This window comes from Lissotriton vulgaris, chromosome 7 (genome assembly GCF_964263255.1).
Source record: "Lissotriton vulgaris chromosome 7, aLisVul1.2, whole genome shotgun sequence".
In the NCBI taxonomy this organism is placed as follows: Eukaryota; Metazoa; Chordata; class Amphibia; order Caudata; family Salamandridae; genus Lissotriton; species Lissotriton vulgaris.
In genome coordinates this window covers 1,644,411,973-1,644,433,878 of record NC_141695.1, presented here as the reverse complement: position 1 = coordinate 1,644,433,878, position 21,906 = coordinate 1,644,411,973, and the positions used below count along the sequence as shown (strand labels likewise).

The window sequence follows — 21,906 nt, the reverse complement described above, 5'->3', positions numbered from 1 at the left end:
ACAATTCTGAAAATGCCGCTTTTAGAAAGTTGGTAATACAAGGGGTGGGCCCTACAACACACAGCTAGATAGGGCCAGTAAATACAAAATAATCAAAACATCTAGCTGACCATTTAATAGGCTGCCAACCTTTTATGCAGACTCCGACCAAATTCTCAAATAAGTTGGTCTATTTCATTTATTTATTAATTTTCTTAAATTTCATTTGTTTTCAATTTACAAAGACAGATATAAGTTACACATAACAATTAAAATGAGATCACAAAACAATTCACAAAACAGATAAGGATTGAAACAAAGAATCCAAATAACAGATAATAAATAACAATGATTTGATATAGTTCGCAGTGCAAGAAAAACAAAAGGTAACCTACAGGAAAATTTTCAAAGAAACAAACTGAGGTTACCAACCAACGGGGGTAAATACATTTATGGCGACAGAGGATTTGTACATTCAATACATTATTTCCCTCGGCCGCTACTTATTTTTATATTAAAAAACATCCCCTAAGAAATGTGCCAACGCGTTTCAAATCCCACTTAGTTTACGGGGGCTCTCTTCAGGGCTGTGACTGGATTCTGTGAAACCAATAAAAGACATATATATTGTATTTGCAAAATCTCCTCTTTCTCACTCAAACATATTAACTAAAAGAAATTCAAGATGGTATCTACCTCGTGGAGGTCTTGGAAATCCCTTCTGAGTTGTGAGGATTATTGTGAGTGTGTTTTCCTAAAAAGGACAAGGATGCTGAGTAACAGCTGGAAACTTTTGATTAGTGTATCAGTCAAATATTAAATTGCATAATGGCAGGTTTCACTTACTCATGGGAGAGGTGCTTTACTTCTGACACAGTTGCCACTTTGTCGATCTATGAGGGTTAAGAGGTTCTACAGTACCCGTTTTTCTCCTACCTATGAACATTAGGATATTTTTTGTTAAAGACCAGAAGATTTACTCTGTAAGTGTACAAGCGGTAACGTTTTGCGAATTGGTTTGTGATGTCATTTGAATAGTTATGTGTATCTTATATCTGTCTTTGTAAATTGAAAACAAATGACATTTAAGAAAATTAATAATTAAATGAAATAGACCAACTTATTTGAGAATTTGGTCTGAGTCTGCATAAAAAGTTGGCAGCCCATTAAATGGTCAGCTAGATGTTTTGATTGTTTTGTACTTTTAGAAAGTTTACATTTTCCTGACCTAATGTTTCCAAGGCATTCTAGGAGTTTCCAGCTTCCTGGGCCTGTTAATAGATCACCATTACGAATGCGTATTAGGCCCAGACAGTGACCAATAGGGGACTAGGGGGCATATTACCAACAACTAGCGATAATTATCGCTATGTTGGCCTGGCGGGAATATTCCTATCGCCGCCCTTCACCTGTTTTTATCGCTGAGATACCTTGCTATTATCAAGGTTTATATCAAAAGCGATAAAAAACGGGCGAAATGCGTGAATATCGCTGTCAATACAGCGATATTCAGGCATTACCATGACAATGCTCTTAGCCATGTTATCCACCTCTCATTGGATAACATGGCTAAGAACTGGTCAAGGCAGGCATTAGCTTTTGGAGATATTTGCGCTTAGCGCAAATATTTCCAAAACTACGCCTGTGTTGATCATAGGCGATAGCGATTGCAGCAACTGTTTTCAGTTGCTGACATTTTGGCACGCCCACTTTGCATGTCATTAGCGATAATTATCGCTGACATGCAAAGCGGGCCCCAAAATGCCCGCTATAGCCTACAAGCTGTCGCTAACTGGTGTTAGCGACAGCTTGGTAATAGGGCGATAAATTATCGCTGCTTTAGCGGGAAAAAGTCCTGCTAAAGCGGCGATAATGGCCCTTGGTAATATGCCACTTGATGAGGGCAGGATGGGCCATACTGCAAGGATGGTTGGGAGCGGAGCTGTTCCCTGCTCCACTTACATTTCAAAGGGTTTGCCTCCAGCACACACAAAGGAACCTGACACTAGCATTTTATCAATCCAGACTTCTCAGAGCCTTGGCTGGGAAAGGGAGGGACTCTCTAGAACCAGATGTGGGGGTAGCCTACAAAATCCCCCCACCTCAAAGGATAGCACCAGCTATAAATATTGGATCGTCTGAGCCACTCTTCAGTACACTCCTGGACCTGCAGAAATTATAGAAAGTCCGCCTTGTTCCCCAGAAGGCTGCACTGCTGCTTGATGGTTTCCTTTTTACTCAGAGGACTGCCCTGGTGATACCAGAGCACTGCCCCGCTGCTTGAGGCTTGCCATGTTCCTCAGAGGACTGACCTGCTGCTTGAAGCCTGCTTTTCTCCCCTGGGTACTGCTCTGCTGCTTGTGGCCTTCCCTGCTCAGTGAGAAGGAAAACAGGCGTACCTCCCATTCTGAGCCACAGGGACACAACAGGCTCCAGAGCCCTCCCTGCAACTGCCCACCTCACCTGCTGCAACTAGATCTGCCTGGACCTCCAACTGGCCCTGCCTGAGCCCTGCTGTCCTCTGCTAGAGGGAGTCCCTAATTCCCAAGACGTGCCTCCCGAGGGCATGGAACCTTGGCTGTCATCAGAGTGTACTCATTTATAAGAAAAGGAGAAATCTGAAAGTTCTGGACTCTTCGCCCGAACTTTGAAAAGGTAACTTTTTCAGCGGGTTTAACCGGATCCCTTTATCCGACCCACGCTCCATCGTGGTCACTCTGAACTTGTGACTTTCCCCTGGTCTAGCACGATCAGGTGATTGCGAGTGGCACTTTGCGCTTTTAGGTGCTATACCTGCCTAAAACTTTAAAACTCCGATTTATGTCCTTTTGGTCTAATTTTATTTATTCAAATGTACTCGAATTTCCTAAATGAGATTGGGATTTTTCTTGTGTTGTGCTTTTTACTTTATTACTGTTTGCGTGCTGCATACAGTGCCTCTAAGTTAAGACTGACTGCTTTTGTACCAAGCTACCAGAGGTTAATTTAGTGACTTTTGTGGTTCACCCTGACAAGGATTAAATAAAGGACAAGATGCAATATGTGTCAATAGCAAATTAACTGAGGAGACACTCTGAAGCGGCATGAAGTAGGGATATTGCCTCTTTATATCGGTGATGAACTATCTGAGAAGGGCATACAAGACATAGTGGTTGAAAGGGAGCATCATTAAGTGAGCTTATTTGTTGATGATGTAATATTCTTCCTAAATGAGTCCAAGGCCTCACTTCTGATAATTTCCAAGAGCATGAGAGTTTTTCTAAAGTTTCCAGACTGAAAATTAACATAAGTAAACTGCTTCCTGTTGAGGTTTCCGAATATGTCAAGTGCCTACATTAACAAATATTCATTTTATGGGAAGTGGTACTAGGGAGTTTAGAGTTCGGGGTAGATGAAGTACTCATGAGGCATTTGGGATATTAACAACAATATTAAATGTGATAGAAAGAACATCATCTGGTGGAAATTATTTGGCTAGCTAAAGTATGGACCAAGCTCCCACTGGATAATACCATGAATCGGAAGGGGGAGGGGGGTGTAACAGATGTGGGGCCCTTGCTTATCCTTTATGAGACAGGAAAATTGAGATTTACTACCTGCCACATTTGCAAATGCTCAAGCTATTTGTAATAATCGGTACTGCACTATCCCTGCATACCCAACAGGCAATATACTGAAGACATAAATTGATAGAAGGCAATCGTTTTCTTTCATTTCTGTTGATTTATAGAAGGATCCACAAGGTGAGAGATAGGGACGCAGGAAGGGAATGTGGTGGGATAAAGTTTTGCATCTTAAAACAAGATGTACTAAAATGATGTAAGTGTCTTGTTTTATATAGCTCAATCAGAGCTACATAGCAAAAGAGCATTATCTTATAAGAGGTAGAGGCATGGCAGAGGAGGATGGGGAGACAGTGGTGGTAGAGATGGTGGAAGAGAGCGAGGAGGTCATACTCTTCTAGAATATTAAGTGGAAGGATGGGTTATCAGGTCTTACAAAATCAGTCTTTCCTGCGTGGATGAGAGATAGTGCTTGCAGATTTAGACAGAGATGCAATTTCATACCTTTGCTGAATAGCACATGATTACCAGGATCAAGTTTTCTCTTTCCTGAATGCGAGTCTGGAAGTGCTGCTGCAACTTCTCTTGCGTAGCATTGGTTAGTCATCTTGTGATCTTGATTTTTGATGTCTTATGCAATGGCTGCCATGGTGTACTGCTTTGTTTGTTATGCAACAGATCTTAAATGTGATGTGGGCAGGAAGGGGAAGCCATAGAGCTTTCTGAGTATTGGGGTTACACTGTCCTTTGATGAGGTGTGATGCTGCATGCAGAACGATCTTCAAATGAGTCAGGTAGTCGGTCTCTGGGATTAAAGCGAGTAGCGCATTGTCACCTTATTTATTTATTTATCACATTTGTAGAGCGCTCTGTTACCCGGAGGTGTCCTGGCGCTGGCATGATTGAACTAGTGTGAGTGGGTAGCAAGGGATTAATGGGTAAAGAGCCAGGTCTTAAGCTCTCTCCTAAAGGCCATCAGGTCCTGGGATTGTCTGAGAGAGAGTGGCAGTTTGTTCCAGGCCTCTGCCGCCCCGAGGGAGAAGCTCCTGCCTCCCCAGCGTGCTCTTTTAACTCTGGGGACTGTAACCAGAGCCAATTCCCCCGATCTCAGGGTTCGTGCTGGTTTGTGCCAACGGAAGAGCAGTTTCATGTATCTAGGGCCCATGTCATGTAGGGCCTTGAAGACCATGCATAGCGCTTTAAAGGCAATTCTCTTACGAATTGGCAACCAGTGTAGGGTCACCAGGTCCTGAGCTACCGATGCGAATTTGGGAGTATCGGTGATCAGGCGGGCAGCTGCATTTTGCAATAATTGGAGCTCATTGAGAACACTCTGCTGGGCATTTAACATCAAGCTGTTACAATAGTCCAAGCGTGAAAGGACTAGACCAGTAACAACAGTTTTCTTGTGCTTCTTCTCCAAATACAGGAGAATTTTTCTGATGGTTTTGAGGGTATAGTGCAGGGAGGAAGAAAGTGCATTAATCTGGGGTTTGAAGAACAATGAATTGTCCACCAATATGGTGACTGTTCAGAAATTGCCCTCCCAGGGAATGCCTGAACTTTGGAAATCAATGCCAGTTGATGACAGAGAGTTTTACTCTTATGCCAAGTGTGAATTTCGAAGCTGAGGTTGAAATCAATGTTCAAGACTAACGATTTGATGCAGTAGACAGTAGTATAGATCATCTAGGTTCATATCACCAAGCTATTTCTGTACATGGAATTACTAGCTAATGTCTGCAATGACAACAATCACCATTGGTTGGGGTTCAGCTTGCAGTAAGCCGTATATATTCAGGCTGAAACAGTCTTACGTCAATTCTTTAGTCAAGTTGTATCTCAATATCGTGTCATCGCCGGGCTTATGAATATTGACCTTCCAAAGGGGTAGGGCAGTTACCAGATGCTACATCTTTAGGTTGAAGATCAGTGGAGGGAGATTAGAGTCTTGAGGGACACAACATGTGACTGACATTAGGTAAGCGCTGGAGGTCCAGACCTCCAGGACCAGCCTCAGCAAAGATTTGACTCACTGGTGGAAGGAGCAGTCAAGTCCCATTTAGAGAGCCAGGGTGTTCGGCTGGTCATGGTACTTGAACAGGAAGTATATTTTGACTGCTTTGTTTACTCAACAAAATGCTTTTTTTTAAATGTCAAGTTTCTTTTCGTTGTCCAAAGTCCAACATTTTAGTATTATGTACCCATTTCTTTTTCAGACTGTCAAGGCATTCCTTCCAAAAATGATAGAGATGAACCACGGGCACGTTGTGACCATTGCCAGTTATCTTGGATTAATTGCTGCGGCTGGTGTAGAGGTCAGTACTAACCATGACTAAATCATTAAATACATATTGGCCTGATTCACTGGGGTATTTGCACAAGTTAAAAGACTAGACTGCACCTCAGAAATTAACAGTAGCACATGATGCTTGGCAAAAATGTTCCGCCATTTTGAGTTATTTTTCATAACTTTAAATTAAGAAACAAACACACACTTATTTTCTCCTCACGCATTTAATTGACATATACTGAGAAACCATCTCGCTCAACTCAGCAGCCATTTTGTTGTTAGTTGAATTAAAGGTGTGCCAAAATCGATTGACAGAGCTCTGTGGGATCCACGCCAAGTGATTACCAGCTACGCCGTTTTAAAAAACCTAACAAAGAACATTTCTGTACATACTGAACATCAACCTGGCTCATAACAGGGTTCTAATGTCACATATTACCATATTTATACTTATATATCATTCTATTAGCCTACTCCCAATTTTTCTTTACATGTCACACTTGGTTCTGCCCGACCTGTAGGCAATTACATTTGAATTTCTAGTATATGCTAACTCTTAAGGATTTCTCAGACCTTTTCCATCTATTCCTATTAACATCAGATCTGAGCATTACCTCCATCCATGCAGGGATTCTCTGTCTTTACCTCACCCAGGTAGGAGGGTGCAATGTCTCTACAAGTTTGTCCTGGAGTTAGGGATTTAGATGGGTGGAAAAAGTTACCTTCACTTGTAGAGGTATTCGATAGTTGGCTCATGTACCTAGTGGACTCCACAAAGTCAGAGAAGCTAAGGGAGTGTTTACAGAGAAAAAAGTGGAAATGCATCAGAGCAAAAGGCCCATGTCAACTGAAAAAGCTTAAAGAGGGCTTCTCTCTACCAAAACAAAAACACCTTGTCAGATACCTATGGGTTTACTGTGGCCAGTGGTTTGAAGCCTCTTGGATCTCTTCATTGGGTGGCAGTCACTGGCTGTGGCGGAAGGGCTTCCCTGGTCATGGATCTGCTTTACAGCAGCCTTCAGAAGACCAGAGCTAGACAGGAAAAGCTTATATCAGGACATAGTGCAAGTATTACTCAATGAAGTCACACTATCCAACAGATCTACTCTAAAGCTTTATTTCGATTGATTTCTGCAGAGCTGGAAATGCAGTTTAGTAGATTTTTGTATCCTGCAAGACTAGTACTAGAAGAGTCTTTTACACCACTTACATTTTGCCCTTTGACATACAGCCAGGGCCAACAGGTATGTGTCAATGCTACACCTCTCAAATGTCAGCTGGGAAAAGGGGTGTGAGCCTGCTACTCTCAGCCTCAAGGTGTTACCTGCTAAATATTCAGATTCTCATTTGTCTTTTCTGGGACTCCACAGCATCCAAACATAGTGCTCTGACCTTAAGGCTACAAGCAGCAGCTGGATAGGCACCAACAGCAGGCAAGAAACCCTCTGCTGGGCAGTGACCGTACATTAGAAAGATGATCTGCTAGTACTGATGGGCAAGTTTGCAGTCCGGGTAGGGCACTGAGGAAAGTAAAGCCACCTCTTCTTCTTCCTATCTTCCTATTCTCAAACTTGGCACTGCCTGACACAGCTATGTGGAGAAGTGTGGCTCAATGGTTAGAGCGGCAGACCCTGATGCAGAGGTCTAGCCCGGGACCAGGGTTCAATTCCCCGCCTCGGCGGGTCTTGGGCTCAAAAATTCCACGGACCTGATAATTCTCGCCTCGGTGCCTATTCCAATCATGGAGTCCCACTCTGCAACTCTGGGCAATAGCTTGCTTAATCTCCACAACGGCCCCCACAATGCTAAGGATGCCTGGCCTCCACCTTGGGGGTGCCCAGGAGTGGACGCCTCACAGGGAAAGCCAGGATGGGTTCCACAGCGGTATTCGTACAAGCGCCTTGAGACCCTTGCGGGTGAGTAGTGCGCTATACAAGTATCAATTTACATTTTTATATGGAAAAATCTCAAAGTTGATTAGGTCCTTTTTCAAGGTTTTGAGTCACTAACCCTAAATCTCACATAAACTGACGTATTCCCAAGTTTCTCAGCACCTTGTGCTGGTGCAACACTGTTGTAGCATAAAACATTGCAGAAATATGTGGAGTTCGCAATAACTTTAAGAATCTTTCATGTGTAAGTGAGCTCCTTCTTTGCAGAGCGAGCCCACATGTCAAAAGTAAATGCATTCTAGTTGCTATGTTTTCTTATAAGTTACTGCTTTATGGCCCGTGCTGCTGTCTTGCATTAGTTGCTCAGTCGTCATTGGGTGCCCGATGCATGGGCTCCTTATTTATTACCTTGTACTTCACGAAATTTGGTGACAATTTATCAAGACATTTGAAACTTTTGAGAATTTAGGGGCATATTATCAAGGGGGTTTATCTCTGCTTTTTTGGCTTTAAAAGCCAAGAAAGCGGAGATAAAATTATCTCCCTATTACCTAGCTGTCGCTAACACCACTTAGCGACAGCTAGTAGGAGATAGCGACCATCTTGGGCCCCACTTTGCATGTCAGTGATATTTATCACTAATGACATGCAAAGTGGGCGTGCCAAGATGTTAGCGACTGGAAACAGTCGCTAACATCGCTATCTCCTATTACCAACTTTTGGAGATATTCGCGCTAAGCACAAATATCTCCAAAAGCTAACACCTGCCCTGAGTAGTTCTTAGCCATGTTATCCAATGGGAGGTGGATAACATGGCTAAGAGCATTAGCTCGGTAATGCATGAATATCACTGACTTTTCAGCGATATTCATGCATTGCGGCCGATTTTTATCGCATTTGCGATAAACCTTGGTAATACCAAGGTTTATCTGCGATAAAAATCGCCGCAGCTCAGCGGTAAATTTTTGTCTCTAACCAAGCAATAGCGATAATTATCGCTATTGCTTGGTAATATGCCCCTTAGAAACTACAGCATACTCTGGATAACCCACACTATGATTGGTTTCATTTCACTCATCAAAGCCACTCCCAGCGTGAGTACTTCTCCTGTACTTTCACATCCCAAGGCTACTTTTGGACTATTACGAGTGCAGCTCCACCCACTTCCTCATTTCTGCTCTGTGTGCTCCACTTTCTTATCAACACGGGTGACAGCACGCTCACGTATACACATGATATCATCTCTTCAGTTTACATGCCTGTCCTACAAGTAAATACTTCGCTGCATCCACATATGTCCTCCTGTTATTGACTTTGTTTCTCAGCTCTATTTCTGCTTTAATTATTGTTGTTGCGCCAACACGCTTATATTTCAATGTCAGTGCTGAATGTTTACAGCAACGTTTCTTTATAACTTGAGAGCTTTTGTTTGAATTTGCTCAAGTGAACTTGGATATACTTATTGACCTCTCAGAACTGTGCTGTTACCTGTATCAACTCTTCCTTGGACGGTGGCATCTTAAACAATTGTTTTCAATGTCTTCTAACAATTTAGCTCAGATCTCACCATTTCTTCAACTTCCTAGCAAGCCTTTGATCAAGTGGATTGCTTAGTTAAGATCTTTTGAGAACTATTTAATGGTAGTTGGAGCAGATGGCTTTGAACCTAAAAGTAAGGCTACTATTTTGTTTAGTCATCTGGAAAATAAAGGGCAGCAAGATTTTGATAATTTGCCTCCAGCTGCTACCACAGCTAAACAATCCACAGATTCTAATGAGTACTCAGAAGCAATTACAAGAACTAGAGTCAAATTATCAATCATAACAACCTAGCGTTCTATTGGAGAGATTAATATTTTTCAAGAAGAAACAAAGAATGGATATCAACATAAAGTGAATTAACTGCTATGTGCAATTTTGGAGTGTCCATTGACATATAGCTTTGAGATCAGTTTGTATACAGCTATTTATTTTAAAAATAAACAAGAAAGGCTACTCAGTTGCAGAGACCCTTCATTGTAAGAGGCTGTTGATCTAGCGTTGAAACTAATATTCCTGGTTGGCTGAGGTATACACCCAGGCCAGACAGGAACCACCACTCCAGGCAGGGTAAGCTAAGAACACACTATGAAGTAGCCTGTGCTCACCCTCTGGTAGGTTGGCACAGAACAGCCAAGCTTATCTAAATAGGCAATATTTAAAGTATTTATGCAACACACAGTAACACAATTAATACAACACAAAAAGATTCCACACAGATTTAGAAACATTGATTATTATATTCTGAACAAAACATGATCAAAACAACAAAAATCCAATAAGTAGAAGTCAAGATATGAATTTTTAAGGAATAAAGAGTTCTAGCACTTTGAAGTAATAAACGCCAATGGGAGTTATCTGGTCACGCCGGACTGGGACAAAGTCACAAGTTCAGGGTGACCATAATTGAGCACGGACTGCCTACAGGGACCCTCTTGGACCCATTGAATAGAGTACGTGGATCCTGGAGCGCAGTCTGTGCGAGGCATTGTGTCGTCCGGTATCGTTTCCAAGGGGAGGAATGGCAAGGCTTTGCGTCGTCTGGTGTTGGTTCCAAGAGGCTGCATTGTGAGGCTTTGCGAGGCTTCACGTCATCTGGCGTCAGTTCCGAGGAGCTATCAGCTGTGCGATGAGGCTTTGCAGAGTTTTGTGTTGCTTCGCGTTGGTTCAGTTGATGAAAGTATCTTGTTCCTCTTCCGGTGAACATGGCACAGGAACAGGGGTAGAGACTTTGATATCCCTGATCAAGCAAAAGGATGCAAGATGGCAAACCAGTGGAGCACACTTGGAGAGAAGAAGGCAAAGTCCAGCTCTCTTCAAACAAAGTCAGAGAGCTGAATGGCAACAAACTGAAAAGCAAGCCTTCCAGATCAGCAGTCCAGTTGAGTCCTTTATCAGCACAGCAGTTCCTCTGGCAGTTACAAGTCCAATAGTGTCTGATTTGTGGGGGTCAGAGACCAGTACTTATACCTAAAAGTACCTTCGATGTGGGGGTTGAATTCAAAGCAACTCTCTGAAGTGCACAAGTATCCCTTTCAACCCATCAGGCTGTCTGTGGGGGTAAACAGTCCTTTGCGTGGGGACTGTACACTGCCTATTCAAGTGAAGTGTTAGCCTCTCCTTTCCATCCTGCCCAGGTACGGCCTTCAGAATGCAGAAGTATATAGATGGGCACACAGGCAGACCTATTCTTCATGTGTTGTGGCTATCTAGTAAGAACGTACAAAGTGCAGCTATCACCCACATCAGACGGGTATTGGAGACAGGCTGTCAGGCACACAGAGTGGTAAGTGTAGAGAAATGTCCACTTTCTAAAAGTTGCCTTCTAAAACAGTAATATTAAATCTAACTTCACCAGAGAGGAGGATTTATCATCACCATTCCAAAGATATGAAACATGTAAAAGCTACTCCTCTCTAATCCGGAATTAGAGCTTAAAAATGTATTAAAGCATTTCCAATGCTAACGTATGAAAGGAGTAGGCCTCACAGTAATGAAAAATGAATTTTTGGGGCTTGTCCCTACCAGGACATGTAAAGATTAAACACACATGTCCTACCTTTTACTTACATGCCACCCTGCCTTTAGGGTTACTTAGGGCCTACCTTAGGAGTGACTTATATATAATAAAAGGGGGTTTAAGGCTTGGCAAGTAGTTTTAATTTGCAGAAAACTGTACACACAGGCCCTACAATGGCAGGCCTGAGACAGGTTTGAAAGGCACTGTGTCTTGTCTTCTCAGGTCAATGTCAACTAAAAGCTATGTTGCAGTCTAGGGTAGAAATATAGTTGGTTGGAAGGATCTTGCAAAACCTGGTTTTATGCTTGTGCCTGGTGCTAATTCACAAGTCAGGGTAGCAACTGTATCTTCAGTTATTACTGATAATTCTAATCCCACTGGAGATTTTGTTAAAAGATTTCCTGGATTTTTTCTGGAAAGATTGGGCTCATTCAGAGATATGAGCACACAGTTAAGATCAAGAGGCATACTATACTTGTTACACACAAAACCAGAGCTGTCTCTTTAAGTGTCAGAGTTGAATTGAACAAGCTATTAGAGAAGTTAATTGGCGACACCATTACCAAACCCACTGACTCCTAGGAATGGGTAAGTTCCATTAAAATTGTGCACAAAAAGGGTGGCGAGATTCGCTTGTGTGCTGATATGCCCAGTCTCAACAGGAACATTGTGTTGGATTGCCACCCAATGTGCACAATGTTCAAGACTTACTTGCCAATATTGGAAACTTTAGGCGTCATATTTACAAACCCCTATTGCCACATGATTGTCACTTTTTTTATGTTCCTGTGGCGAAAGGGGCTTGGCCTAATTTACAAGGCGGCATTAAGCCACTTAACTTCGCTTAACGTCGCCATGTACATAGGGCACTCTTTCATGCTATACTTAGCATGAAAGGGGTGGGCAATGGGTGTTGCAGTGAGAGTTCCACTTCAAAATCCATTGATTTGGATGCTGTCCCATATTTACAAGGGTGGCAAAAATATGGGGCAGCTCCAAAAATGAGACCAGGGAAAATCTGGTCTCAACATACCTAAATGTGTAGAAATTCTTTTGCTGTTTTTATGTGTGCTGCATTGTGCATTGTGAAGCATATATAGAAATAGCAAATTGCCCTGTATGATTGTATAAACAATCATTAGCAAAATTATGCAACTTCTATGTGTGCTGCACAATGCAGCACACATAGAAGTTACAAATCGCCATTGATGATTGTTTATGTGCAGGAAGGGACACCTTCCTGCACATCAACAATCGTGTTTGTGTGCCGGAGGGGACACCTTCCTGCACATAAACAATTGTTCCCTCGACACAGGCACCCTTGCACTAGGTGTAAGGGTGCCTACGTTGGCGCTAGGCAGCTAAATTTGGAACCAGCGCAGGTAGAAATGCAGGGGTGTGCCGCATTCTTGTGATTATGCCGCATCCCTTCTTTTCAAAAGTGACGAAGCACGGCGTTACACTTTCATTGTAAATATGCCCCTAAATATTTCAAACTTTTGGACCTCTTTGGACTTTTGGAGCTTACCACCAGATCCCATTAGATGAAAGGTCCCAAAAGTTAATCACTTTTGTAACTCCCTTTTGGATTGGCTTCAGCAGCTAGTGTTTTTCAGTGCCTCGTGGATAACATATTAAAGGGTGTGAGTGGGATATGAGCGTTTAAAGATGAGGTGCTGATTTTTTACAAAATCTTTACCTGAACATAATCACTCTCTTGAAACAGTTTTTACTAAATTTAAGGAGTTTGGTTGGATTGGGACCTGTGTTTTCACAGTTATATCAGGACAAAGAAAAGGCCATTGCCTTCGTCTCTCGCTGTCTCAGTAGTGCAGAAGCCAATTAAAGCACCATTGAACGAGAGGGTTTGCCATGCTGTTGGGAGGTGAAAAGGTTCAAGACTTCCATTTGGGGTTTCCATTTTGATCTATACACAGATCACAAACCATTGCTGCACCTGTTGACCCGCAATGGCTCAGGGAAAGCATGATCACATTTGGTCAGATTGTTATCCAAGCTGCAAGAACTACATTTTACGGTGAAATACATACCTGGTGGTAAAAACATAAGAGTGGACTGTCTCTCCAGGTTACCCATTAGAGGTGAAGAATCCAGCACACTTAAAGATAATAAGAAGGTGATTGCTTTTGTGGAGGATATATTGCAGAACTAAAGGGTTATCTCGCAAACAGTGGTTAAAAGCTTCCAAACAGGATGCCACATTACAGTCTTTTTTTAAATTCATGAAAGAAGATTGGCACAAGGAAAGAAATGTCGAGGCCTCTTGGAGACCGTTTGTCAGATTTCAGAGGACCTATCAGTTGTTGCAGAGGTCCTAGAATTAGAATGATGTGTGTGCGCCTCAGTTTTAAGATGGAAATACGCATGCAATTACTTTGCATGACTTAACAATGTAGTCTTTACCACGACTGCGTCTTTACCATCCATGCCTTTACCACGCATGTCTTTACAACAAAATTTGCTGTTACAGCGTGATTGGTAAAGGTAAATGAGTGGTAAAGGTTATACCCAAGCCCCCTCGCCCTGAGCCCTAAAACCCAGCCCTTAAACCTACCCTTACCTCAGCCCCCCCACCCTGAGCCTAAAAACCTGCCGCAACCCCAGCCCAAACTCTAAAAACAACCCAGCCTCCCTCCCTGAGCCTTAAACCCGGACCACAGCCCTAAAAAGTACCCCAACCCTCCCATCCTGAGACCGAAAACCCGGTCTCCCGCCCTGAAAACTACCCCGACCCACCCCCTGCCCAAATAACTACTCACCAAGCCAGAGGCGGGAAGGAAGGAAGCAAGAAGTTTCAAACACATCCCAACCCCCTCCCCATTGGCTCCAAGTCTAGAAGGCTGACTCCCTTCACCATGTATATGCCTTTACCTCCTTTACAACGGAAATCGTTTTAAAGGCATGTGTGGTAAAGATATATGCGTGGTAAAGGCAAATGTGTGGTAAAGGCATATGCGTAGTAAAGGCATGCATGGTAACGCTTGCGTTGTTATGGCACGTGTGGTACAGACTGCGGTTAATGCCATTTCCCTGTGCCTTCTGTGATTATCAGAGATTATATTATTGAGGAGACATGCAAGGGCCATTTAGGGGTCAGTAGCACATGCAAATATATTGCACAATTTTAATGGTGGCTTTCATTGGAAGCTCAAGTTTCTAAGTTTATTGATAATTTCACCACCTGCTTGGCACTGATTAGCACCAGAAAGTACATGAGTCACCTATTCATATGGTCCCTCTATCGGAGGATGCTTGGCAAAAAGTGGCACTTGCTTTTGCGGGTCCATCTGAGTTATTGACTATTAACATAATATACATGATGGTTTTAATTAATTCTTTTTCAAAATGTGTGTATTTTGGTTTTACCTCTGTTCCCAACACCGATGCTATAATCACATTTTTAAAAAGAAATTTTGCTGTAGAAGGAGCACCCAAAGAAATTGTTACAGACAACAACAGACCCACCAGAGCGCATGAAGGAGTTCATTGAGAGGTTTCACATTTTCCATCTCAGAGTTGCACTTTACTCACCTTCTGCCAATAGTTTGGTTGAGTAAAAGAGGGTGTGCAAACAGCCTTGACCATGGGTCTTGAGGCCGAAACCTATCTCCGGGAGAACGTTTGGTCATATCTAGTAACTTCACACAGAACAAAAGGTATTTCCAAGAACTTCAGTTTGTCCTGACTGGGTGAGAGAGGTAAGCAAAAAGAGCACACCTGACTTGCAGATTACTGCATCCAGAGTTGAAGCAATACAAAGTCAGTTTGAAAAAAACCGCCATGTCAAAGCATGAACATTGAAAGCAGGGGATTGGGTTTTGATCAGAAATCAGACGAAGTTCAAGAAGGGTTTATCGAAATTTTGAAAATTATTGAAAGAGCATCTAAAAGGCTCAGGGGCATATTATCAAGGGGGTTCATCTCTGCTTTTTTGGCTTTAAAAGCCAAGAAAGCGGAGATAAAATTATCTCCCTATTACCTAGCTGTCACTAACACCAGTTAGCGACAGCTAGTAGGAGATAGCGACCATCTTGGGTCCCACTTTGCATGTCAGTGATATTTATCACTAATGACATGCAAAGTGGGCGTACTAAGATGTTAGCGACTGGAAACAGTCGCTAACCTCGCTATCTCCTATTACCAACTTTTGGAGATATTCGCGCTAAGCGCGAATATCTCCAAAAGCTAACACCTGCCCTGAGCAGTTCTTAGCCATGTTATCCAATGGGAGGTGGATAGCATGGCTAAGAGCATTAGCTCGGTAATGCATGAATATCGCGGACTTTTCAGCGATATTCATGCATTGCGGCCGATTTTTATCGCATTTGCGATAAACCTTGGTAATACCAAGGTTTATCTGCGGTAAAAATCGCCGCAGCTCAGCGGTAAATTTTTATCTCTAACCAAGCAATATCGCTATTGCTTGGTAATATGCCCCTAAGTACTTATAAAGGACAAATGCTGGTGGAGATCTGGTCAAGATTGCTTCGGCGCAGGCAGCCAAACTTCAAGCTGTGAGAGGCTATGGTGTCAACACTTCCTTTCTTGAAGCACATGATTGAAAACAACTCAAGAGCATTCAACTGACAGTCAAGGCTCTTCTCAGATTGGTAATGCAAATGATTCGTTTCTTACACAAAGGAAACCTGGTAAAGTCATTGTTCCTGAACAATCAAATTATTTCATTATGTCCCATAACACCAGAGTTGTAAGCAATGCTGCTATGCCTTCTAAATTTAAGAATTCATGTCTTCCAAAAAAAATAGATGTTGAGCTGTAAATATTGTGTTGTAATGCTTATTTTAGATATTTCTATTTTAAACTTTTTTCATATGAATTCTTAAGCTTTGTTTCTTCAAAAAAGGGAAGTTGTTGTACCATAAGACACTGCAGTAATGTATGGAGTGCGTGGTACCTTTAAGAACTTGTTATGAGCAAGCGAGCTCATGCTCTGTAGAGCGAGCGAGCTTGTCAAAAGTAAATATATTCCGGTTGCTATGTTTTTTAAAGTTACTGCTGCCCTGCATCCAGGGGTGGATTGGCAAGGCGGGCATTCGGTAATGGGCCGAAGGGCCGGTGCCTCAGTGCCCTCTGTGGGCCGTTTTTTTTCTCCCCTGTCCCAGTCCACAGAGAGTGGACTAGGAAAGGGGAGAAAAAAAAACGGCCCACAGAGTGCACGGAGACAGAGACACAGAAAATGAAAGCAGCCTCGCTGTGCGGCCGGACAGCGATTGTCAGCTGTGGGCTCTCCTTCACCCCTACCCTGCCAAGCAATCAAGCTGAGGCTGGGCTGGGGAGGGGTGATTATTTGCAAGAATCGGACTCCCTGGGGGCCAGGTGTTTCTCAGGCCTTTGAGCCATTTTCACCTCGGCCCCCCTGGCGCCCATGCAGCCCAGAAATGGTGTTAGTCTTAACACCTCACCCACAGCCCTTCACATTCAGGGCATAGTGGGCGAGGAAGAATGGGTCTTGCTGTGGCGGCCTGGTGATGTTTGGAATTTTTTTGTTTTATTTATTAATGCGATTTTATATAGCGCGGACTTTACCCGAAGGTGTCAGAGTGCTTCACACTAGGAACAGCAATAATACATGAGGAGAAAATGATAAGTGGACAAATTACAAAAGCAAACGTTAAGTTACATGAATCAAAAGTGACAATAGTGAGCAACCAAAATACAAGAGGAGCAAACGATACATTACAGGAGGAAAAAGAGATATGTGTGCAGGTTATAAAAGCATACAAAATACAAGTAGAGGTATAATACTGCAATTAATGGCAGAGACTCCAGCACAAGAACAAACGTTACATAGGCAATGGTGGCACTTGTGCAAGTATCTAAAGCAAACAAAAGTGAGAGGTAGCAAACAGTGTGTTACAAGAGAAAAGTGACTTGTGCAAGTTACAAAAGGGTACCATACACGGGTACAAGGGTGATACTACAGTAAATGGTAAATACTCAAACTGCCAGAACACACTGGGAAGGCACTTCCCATGCACCAGCTTCACATCAGCCTCCCCCCTGGCTAACTGGCTACCTTGGATGACCCAGAAAGCTGTGTTTTGTGCTCCCCTGCCAGGACATTTTCCCAAGGCCTGGAGGGTTGATTAATTTACTAATTCCAGGGGCCTTACCTCTGTTCATGTGCTCCTGAGCTGAAGGTCTGGGGAGGGCTGAGTAGGTTAGTAATAGCAGGGGCTTCGCTGCTTTTCAGGTGCTCCTGTGCTGGAGGGCTGGAATAATTTTGTGACAAAAAGGGGCCTTGCTATTTTTTTTAGTTGCTCAGCATGTAGGCCATTGTCACATTGGCCCTGTGTTGTGTGCAAGAACAGTATCCTCCCACTTTCATTCCTTGTCTGTGCAAATGGTGTTTCATGAAAGGGCACGCCCCTTGAATGTGGGCCACGCCCCTTAAATATGGGCCACGCCTCTTGAATGTGGGCCACTTTTTTCGTCAGTGCCCGGGCCGAATTGTGATCCCAATCCGACCCTGCCTGCATCAGTTGCTTAATCATCGTTGGGCATCTGATGCACGAGGACAGGCTGGTATGGGCTCCTTATTTATTACCTTGTACTTCACGAAATAAACGCTGTACTTATCTCTGTTTGGTTCCTGAAGTCTCTAGGCAACAAACAGGGAACAGATAAATCTGCTGTCTGGAGAGCACCTTGAGGACCAATCCTGATCAACTGATATCTATTCCGTTTATCTATCCAAGTAAATAGGTTCAGAGGAGCTTTAAATAGCGCTTATTTTATGCTATGAACATGTTTACTTTTGGCGGCTTGAGAAAGGGGACATCTTTTATTTTCTTGCTAAATTAATTGCTGAAACAAATGTAAAAAATACAATTTCAAATTAGAGGTTTTCCCTGATGTCTGAAAGTCCTATAAATGCGGTCGAACATAAAAAAAGATAATTAAATATATTTTTATTCTCTTTAGAGGCTAAAGTGATATAAATTGGAGTCAACACTATAAAATATTAAGATATACTTTTAAATTAGCTTTAAAGACAAAACAGGCAATGGCCAGTAGTGCATTGTGAACAGTGTTTTACCAGTATCAGCATGAGATCAGTTTAGGCAAAGAGAACGAACATAAATACATTTCCTCATTTGCGCTTGGAAGATTGCTGACTGGCAATGGTTGCTTCAGATGTGAACACATGGCGGCCATTTTGGGTGTCAACTTATAATGCAAATATTACCAGAGGGGCACACCAACAGGCATAACTGAGCAAGTCCCACTCATGATAGAAGCGCGGGTCTTACAGGAATTAATCTGTATGTCCATTGCAACACAGCATCACTGGCCCCAGACCTTCGAGGAGGTAAAAAACTAAGAAGCTCTTATACAACTTATGTAAATGCGTCACACTATGAACATGAAGATTCAAGTAATGGCTGAGTAGTTCAACAGCATCTGGAAACCAAACAAATCAGTGATTGTGGTAATTGTACTGCATCCCAAATAAATAATAATCACTGAAAAAAGCCAGTATGTCTAGCTTTTTCAAGTCTGTTTAAAAAAAAAACATATGCGAATGTTTTCAAGATGATAATTCTTTCTATATACCTTGACAACCCTAGAAGACTTTTAACCTCTGTTCGTGTGGGAGGAAGTGGGCGTAGTTAGTTCAGAAAGCAGAAATGTTTCACAACTGGCTGAACCTTTCTTGTTCTGACGTTAATGCACCATGTCACCAGCATAAGCAAACTTTGAACAAAGGGGGCGTTCTTTATGTCTGTAAAAGATGCTCTGTGACACGATGAAACATAGATCTGTTCCTTGAAACTATCAAGGGGATTGAGCGTATGTCTAATACGTGGTCTCTATTCTCAATTAAAGTTTGATTCCGCTATCATGAAAAAAAACAAAAAAACAAAAAAAACATATGCAATAGCCATTAGAACTGTAAAAAGCAGCCTTATAAAGGTGGTGTGCACATGTGTGCAAAAAACTGTGAGTAAAAAATGACCCATCACAACAATAAATATTTAAAAAATTAAACGCAGGCAAATGAATGGAGGGATCAGCTCAGTATCAGCCTTCAAGATATAAAGGGCTACTTTTTAGGAAGGTATACACATATGCACGAGCAAATGCTGAATAGAACCAATGGCTGAAGTGGGCTTACCAATACCCAATGCCCCATGCTGTGGTGCGTGGAAGCAAAATGTGAAGGACATTACAAGAGACCAGTGGAAGAAAGGGGCTGACAGACAGCCCATGTAGGTATATCTTTATATATGTATACTGTGAATATGTATATGTATTTTTGGGAAAACATGAAACTGCTGTGACACTAAAGCTTCCAGTAGGCCAGACCTAAAAATACATTATTCCCCAAATATTGTCATTTGGGCTCTAGATGTATGCTTTGGGACTTGCCTTAGCTTTGTTTAAGGGCATCATTGATTTCAATTAAAAGACCACTTTTATCAAGCAAACATGCAATACACAGTTGATGGATATACACCCTGTATGGTACAAAGCTCCTGAACAATTGGGCAAGGCCCAGGACTTCACAGCAGCCACCCCACATTGACTCTTTTCTCAGTCACACTTTCTGCCCACCAGCTAAATCTTTGTTTCTTTATGCAGGATTATTGTGCCAGTAAATTTGCCACTGTTGGATTTCATGAATCTCTCAGTCATCAGCTGAAAGCGAAAAGAGTGGATGGCGTCAAGACGACCCTTGTGTGTCCTTACAATGTAAACAGAAGCATGGTCAGTGGATTAAGAATCAGGTAAATGTACACACTACCATAGTTAGTTTTAGTAGTTCAAAACTCTCCCCACAATCAAAGCATGGCTGTGAGGATTTTTAAATAATGTACTGAAACAGCCATCAAATATATGTATGAAGTATTTTTCATCCCATGCTCAAATAAAGTTTATTGTCTATTTTGGCAGCCTTTCATTAGGTCTCTACTACCGATAACTTTAGCTGTTGGTTGGCCTGACTAATTCTTTCCAGTTTACAGAGAGTGGGCTTAGGGTCAGCCCCTTGCTGATGATTGGATGGCTTTGGTGTCTATATTAGTTGTCTACTCGTCAATCAATGGCTTCCCTCCCATTTATGTGTTTGCCCCACCCAGGACTATTTAGGTGTTACAGTGTTCAGATTGGTTGGCTGGTAGCCATCCAATTGCTTCTAGTCACATAACTACTTTTTTGAACTTTAAGTACTCAATTGGAGAGCAACGGTTTTCTTTCTCTCTACCCCTTATCTTGGTTCCATCTTCATTTTACTCAGCCCCCCTTGTTTTCCATGTTGCCATTTCCCACCACCTGCTCATCCATTACTTACCATACCCCTACCCATTCATCAAATTTTTCAATATATGAATGAGTTATCTCCGCTTTTCTGTTCCTCTCCTGTATCTTCCTACTTCATTCTCCCTTCCCCTGCAGCTCTCTCACTTAATTTTTAGGTCTTGCCTATAGTAACGCATGCGCTGTCACTTGCGAGATCTTGTATTAACAAAAAAAAGTTACAAGGGTTTAGAGCCCACCCATTACTTTCCATTGGTTAGCTTGATTGTCACTCTAACTGTTTTGCATGTCATTTGTCAGCATGTGTCGGTTCCACTTTCTTCTTCATGTGTTTGTCCCTTCGATGGAGCATGAACCAAGTACTGATTGATTGCATGATTAGAGTTCTTCCTCTGCTCGCATGCTTCCACAGGTACTTTGTTTTATTTTTAGTGTCAGCACTCCAAAAGAGTCCATCATTTTGCAAGTAGTCCATTTTGCTTTTCCAATTTCCTTTCCACTCTCCCCCTGTATTTCCTTTGCCCCCTCCCTCCCTGCAGTGTTCTGTTTTCTCTTTGCTCCCTCTCTTCCACCCTCCATTTATGTTTTCTTTCCTATCCGCCCTCTCATCCTCAGTCCCTATTGCCTTTGCCCCCTCTCCGTTTCTTCATCCTTTTACTTGTTGTTAGTATCCTTTGAGGCAGAGTTTGGAAAAATAATACAAACTACCAATCACTCGCTCACCCCCAGGACTCCTTCCGCCCCCCTCCATTATGCCTGAAGACCCTGGGGCATGTTTACAATGAAATAGCGCAGCGCGGCACCGCCAGCAACTTTATTGTGCTGACCTGCGTCATGCAGAGAAGTGCTGTATGTAAATGTAAATGTAGTAGTATTTGTATAGTGCCCGAATCGACCCTCTAAGGGGTATCTCAGGCGCTTGTACGTATACCGCTGTGGAACCCTTCCTGGCTTTTCCCTGTGAGGTGTCCACTCCTGGGCACCCCAAGGTGAAGCCAGGAATCCTGGCGCTGTTGGGGCCGTTATGGAGATTAAGCAAGCTATTGGCCAGAGTTGCAGAGTGGGACCCATGATTAGAATAGGCATGAGGCGAGAATTATCAGGTCCGAGGAAATTGAGCCCAAGACTCGCCGAGGCGGGAATTGAACCCTGGTCCCGGGCCAGACCTCTGCATCAGGGTCTGCCGCTCTAACCATTGAGCCACACTTCTCCAATACAGAATACAGTCCGCCCCTGTGCTCTCCCCAGCACCAGCACACAAACAGCAGCTTTGTGCCAACGCAGGCCCCCTTGCACACTGGTTCAAGTGTGCCTGTG

The 21,906-nt window shown here is 42.8% G+C and overlaps 1 protein-coding gene across 1 annotated transcript in view; it reads left to right on the top strand.

The window, feature by feature from the left end:
- The window catches only part of LOC147706188 (retinol dehydrogenase 10-A-like), an 88,558-nt gene that overhangs the window by 34,876 nt on the left and 31,776 nt on the right, over positions 1-21,906 (top strand). Inside the window, exons 2-3 of the mRNA XM_086929044.1 lie at positions 5,762-5,860; positions 19,915-20,060. Coding sequence (XP_086785170.1) covers positions 5,762-5,860; positions 19,915-20,060 — 245 coding nt within the window. The remainder of the gene's footprint in view (positions 1-5,761; positions 5,861-19,914; positions 20,061-21,906) is intronic.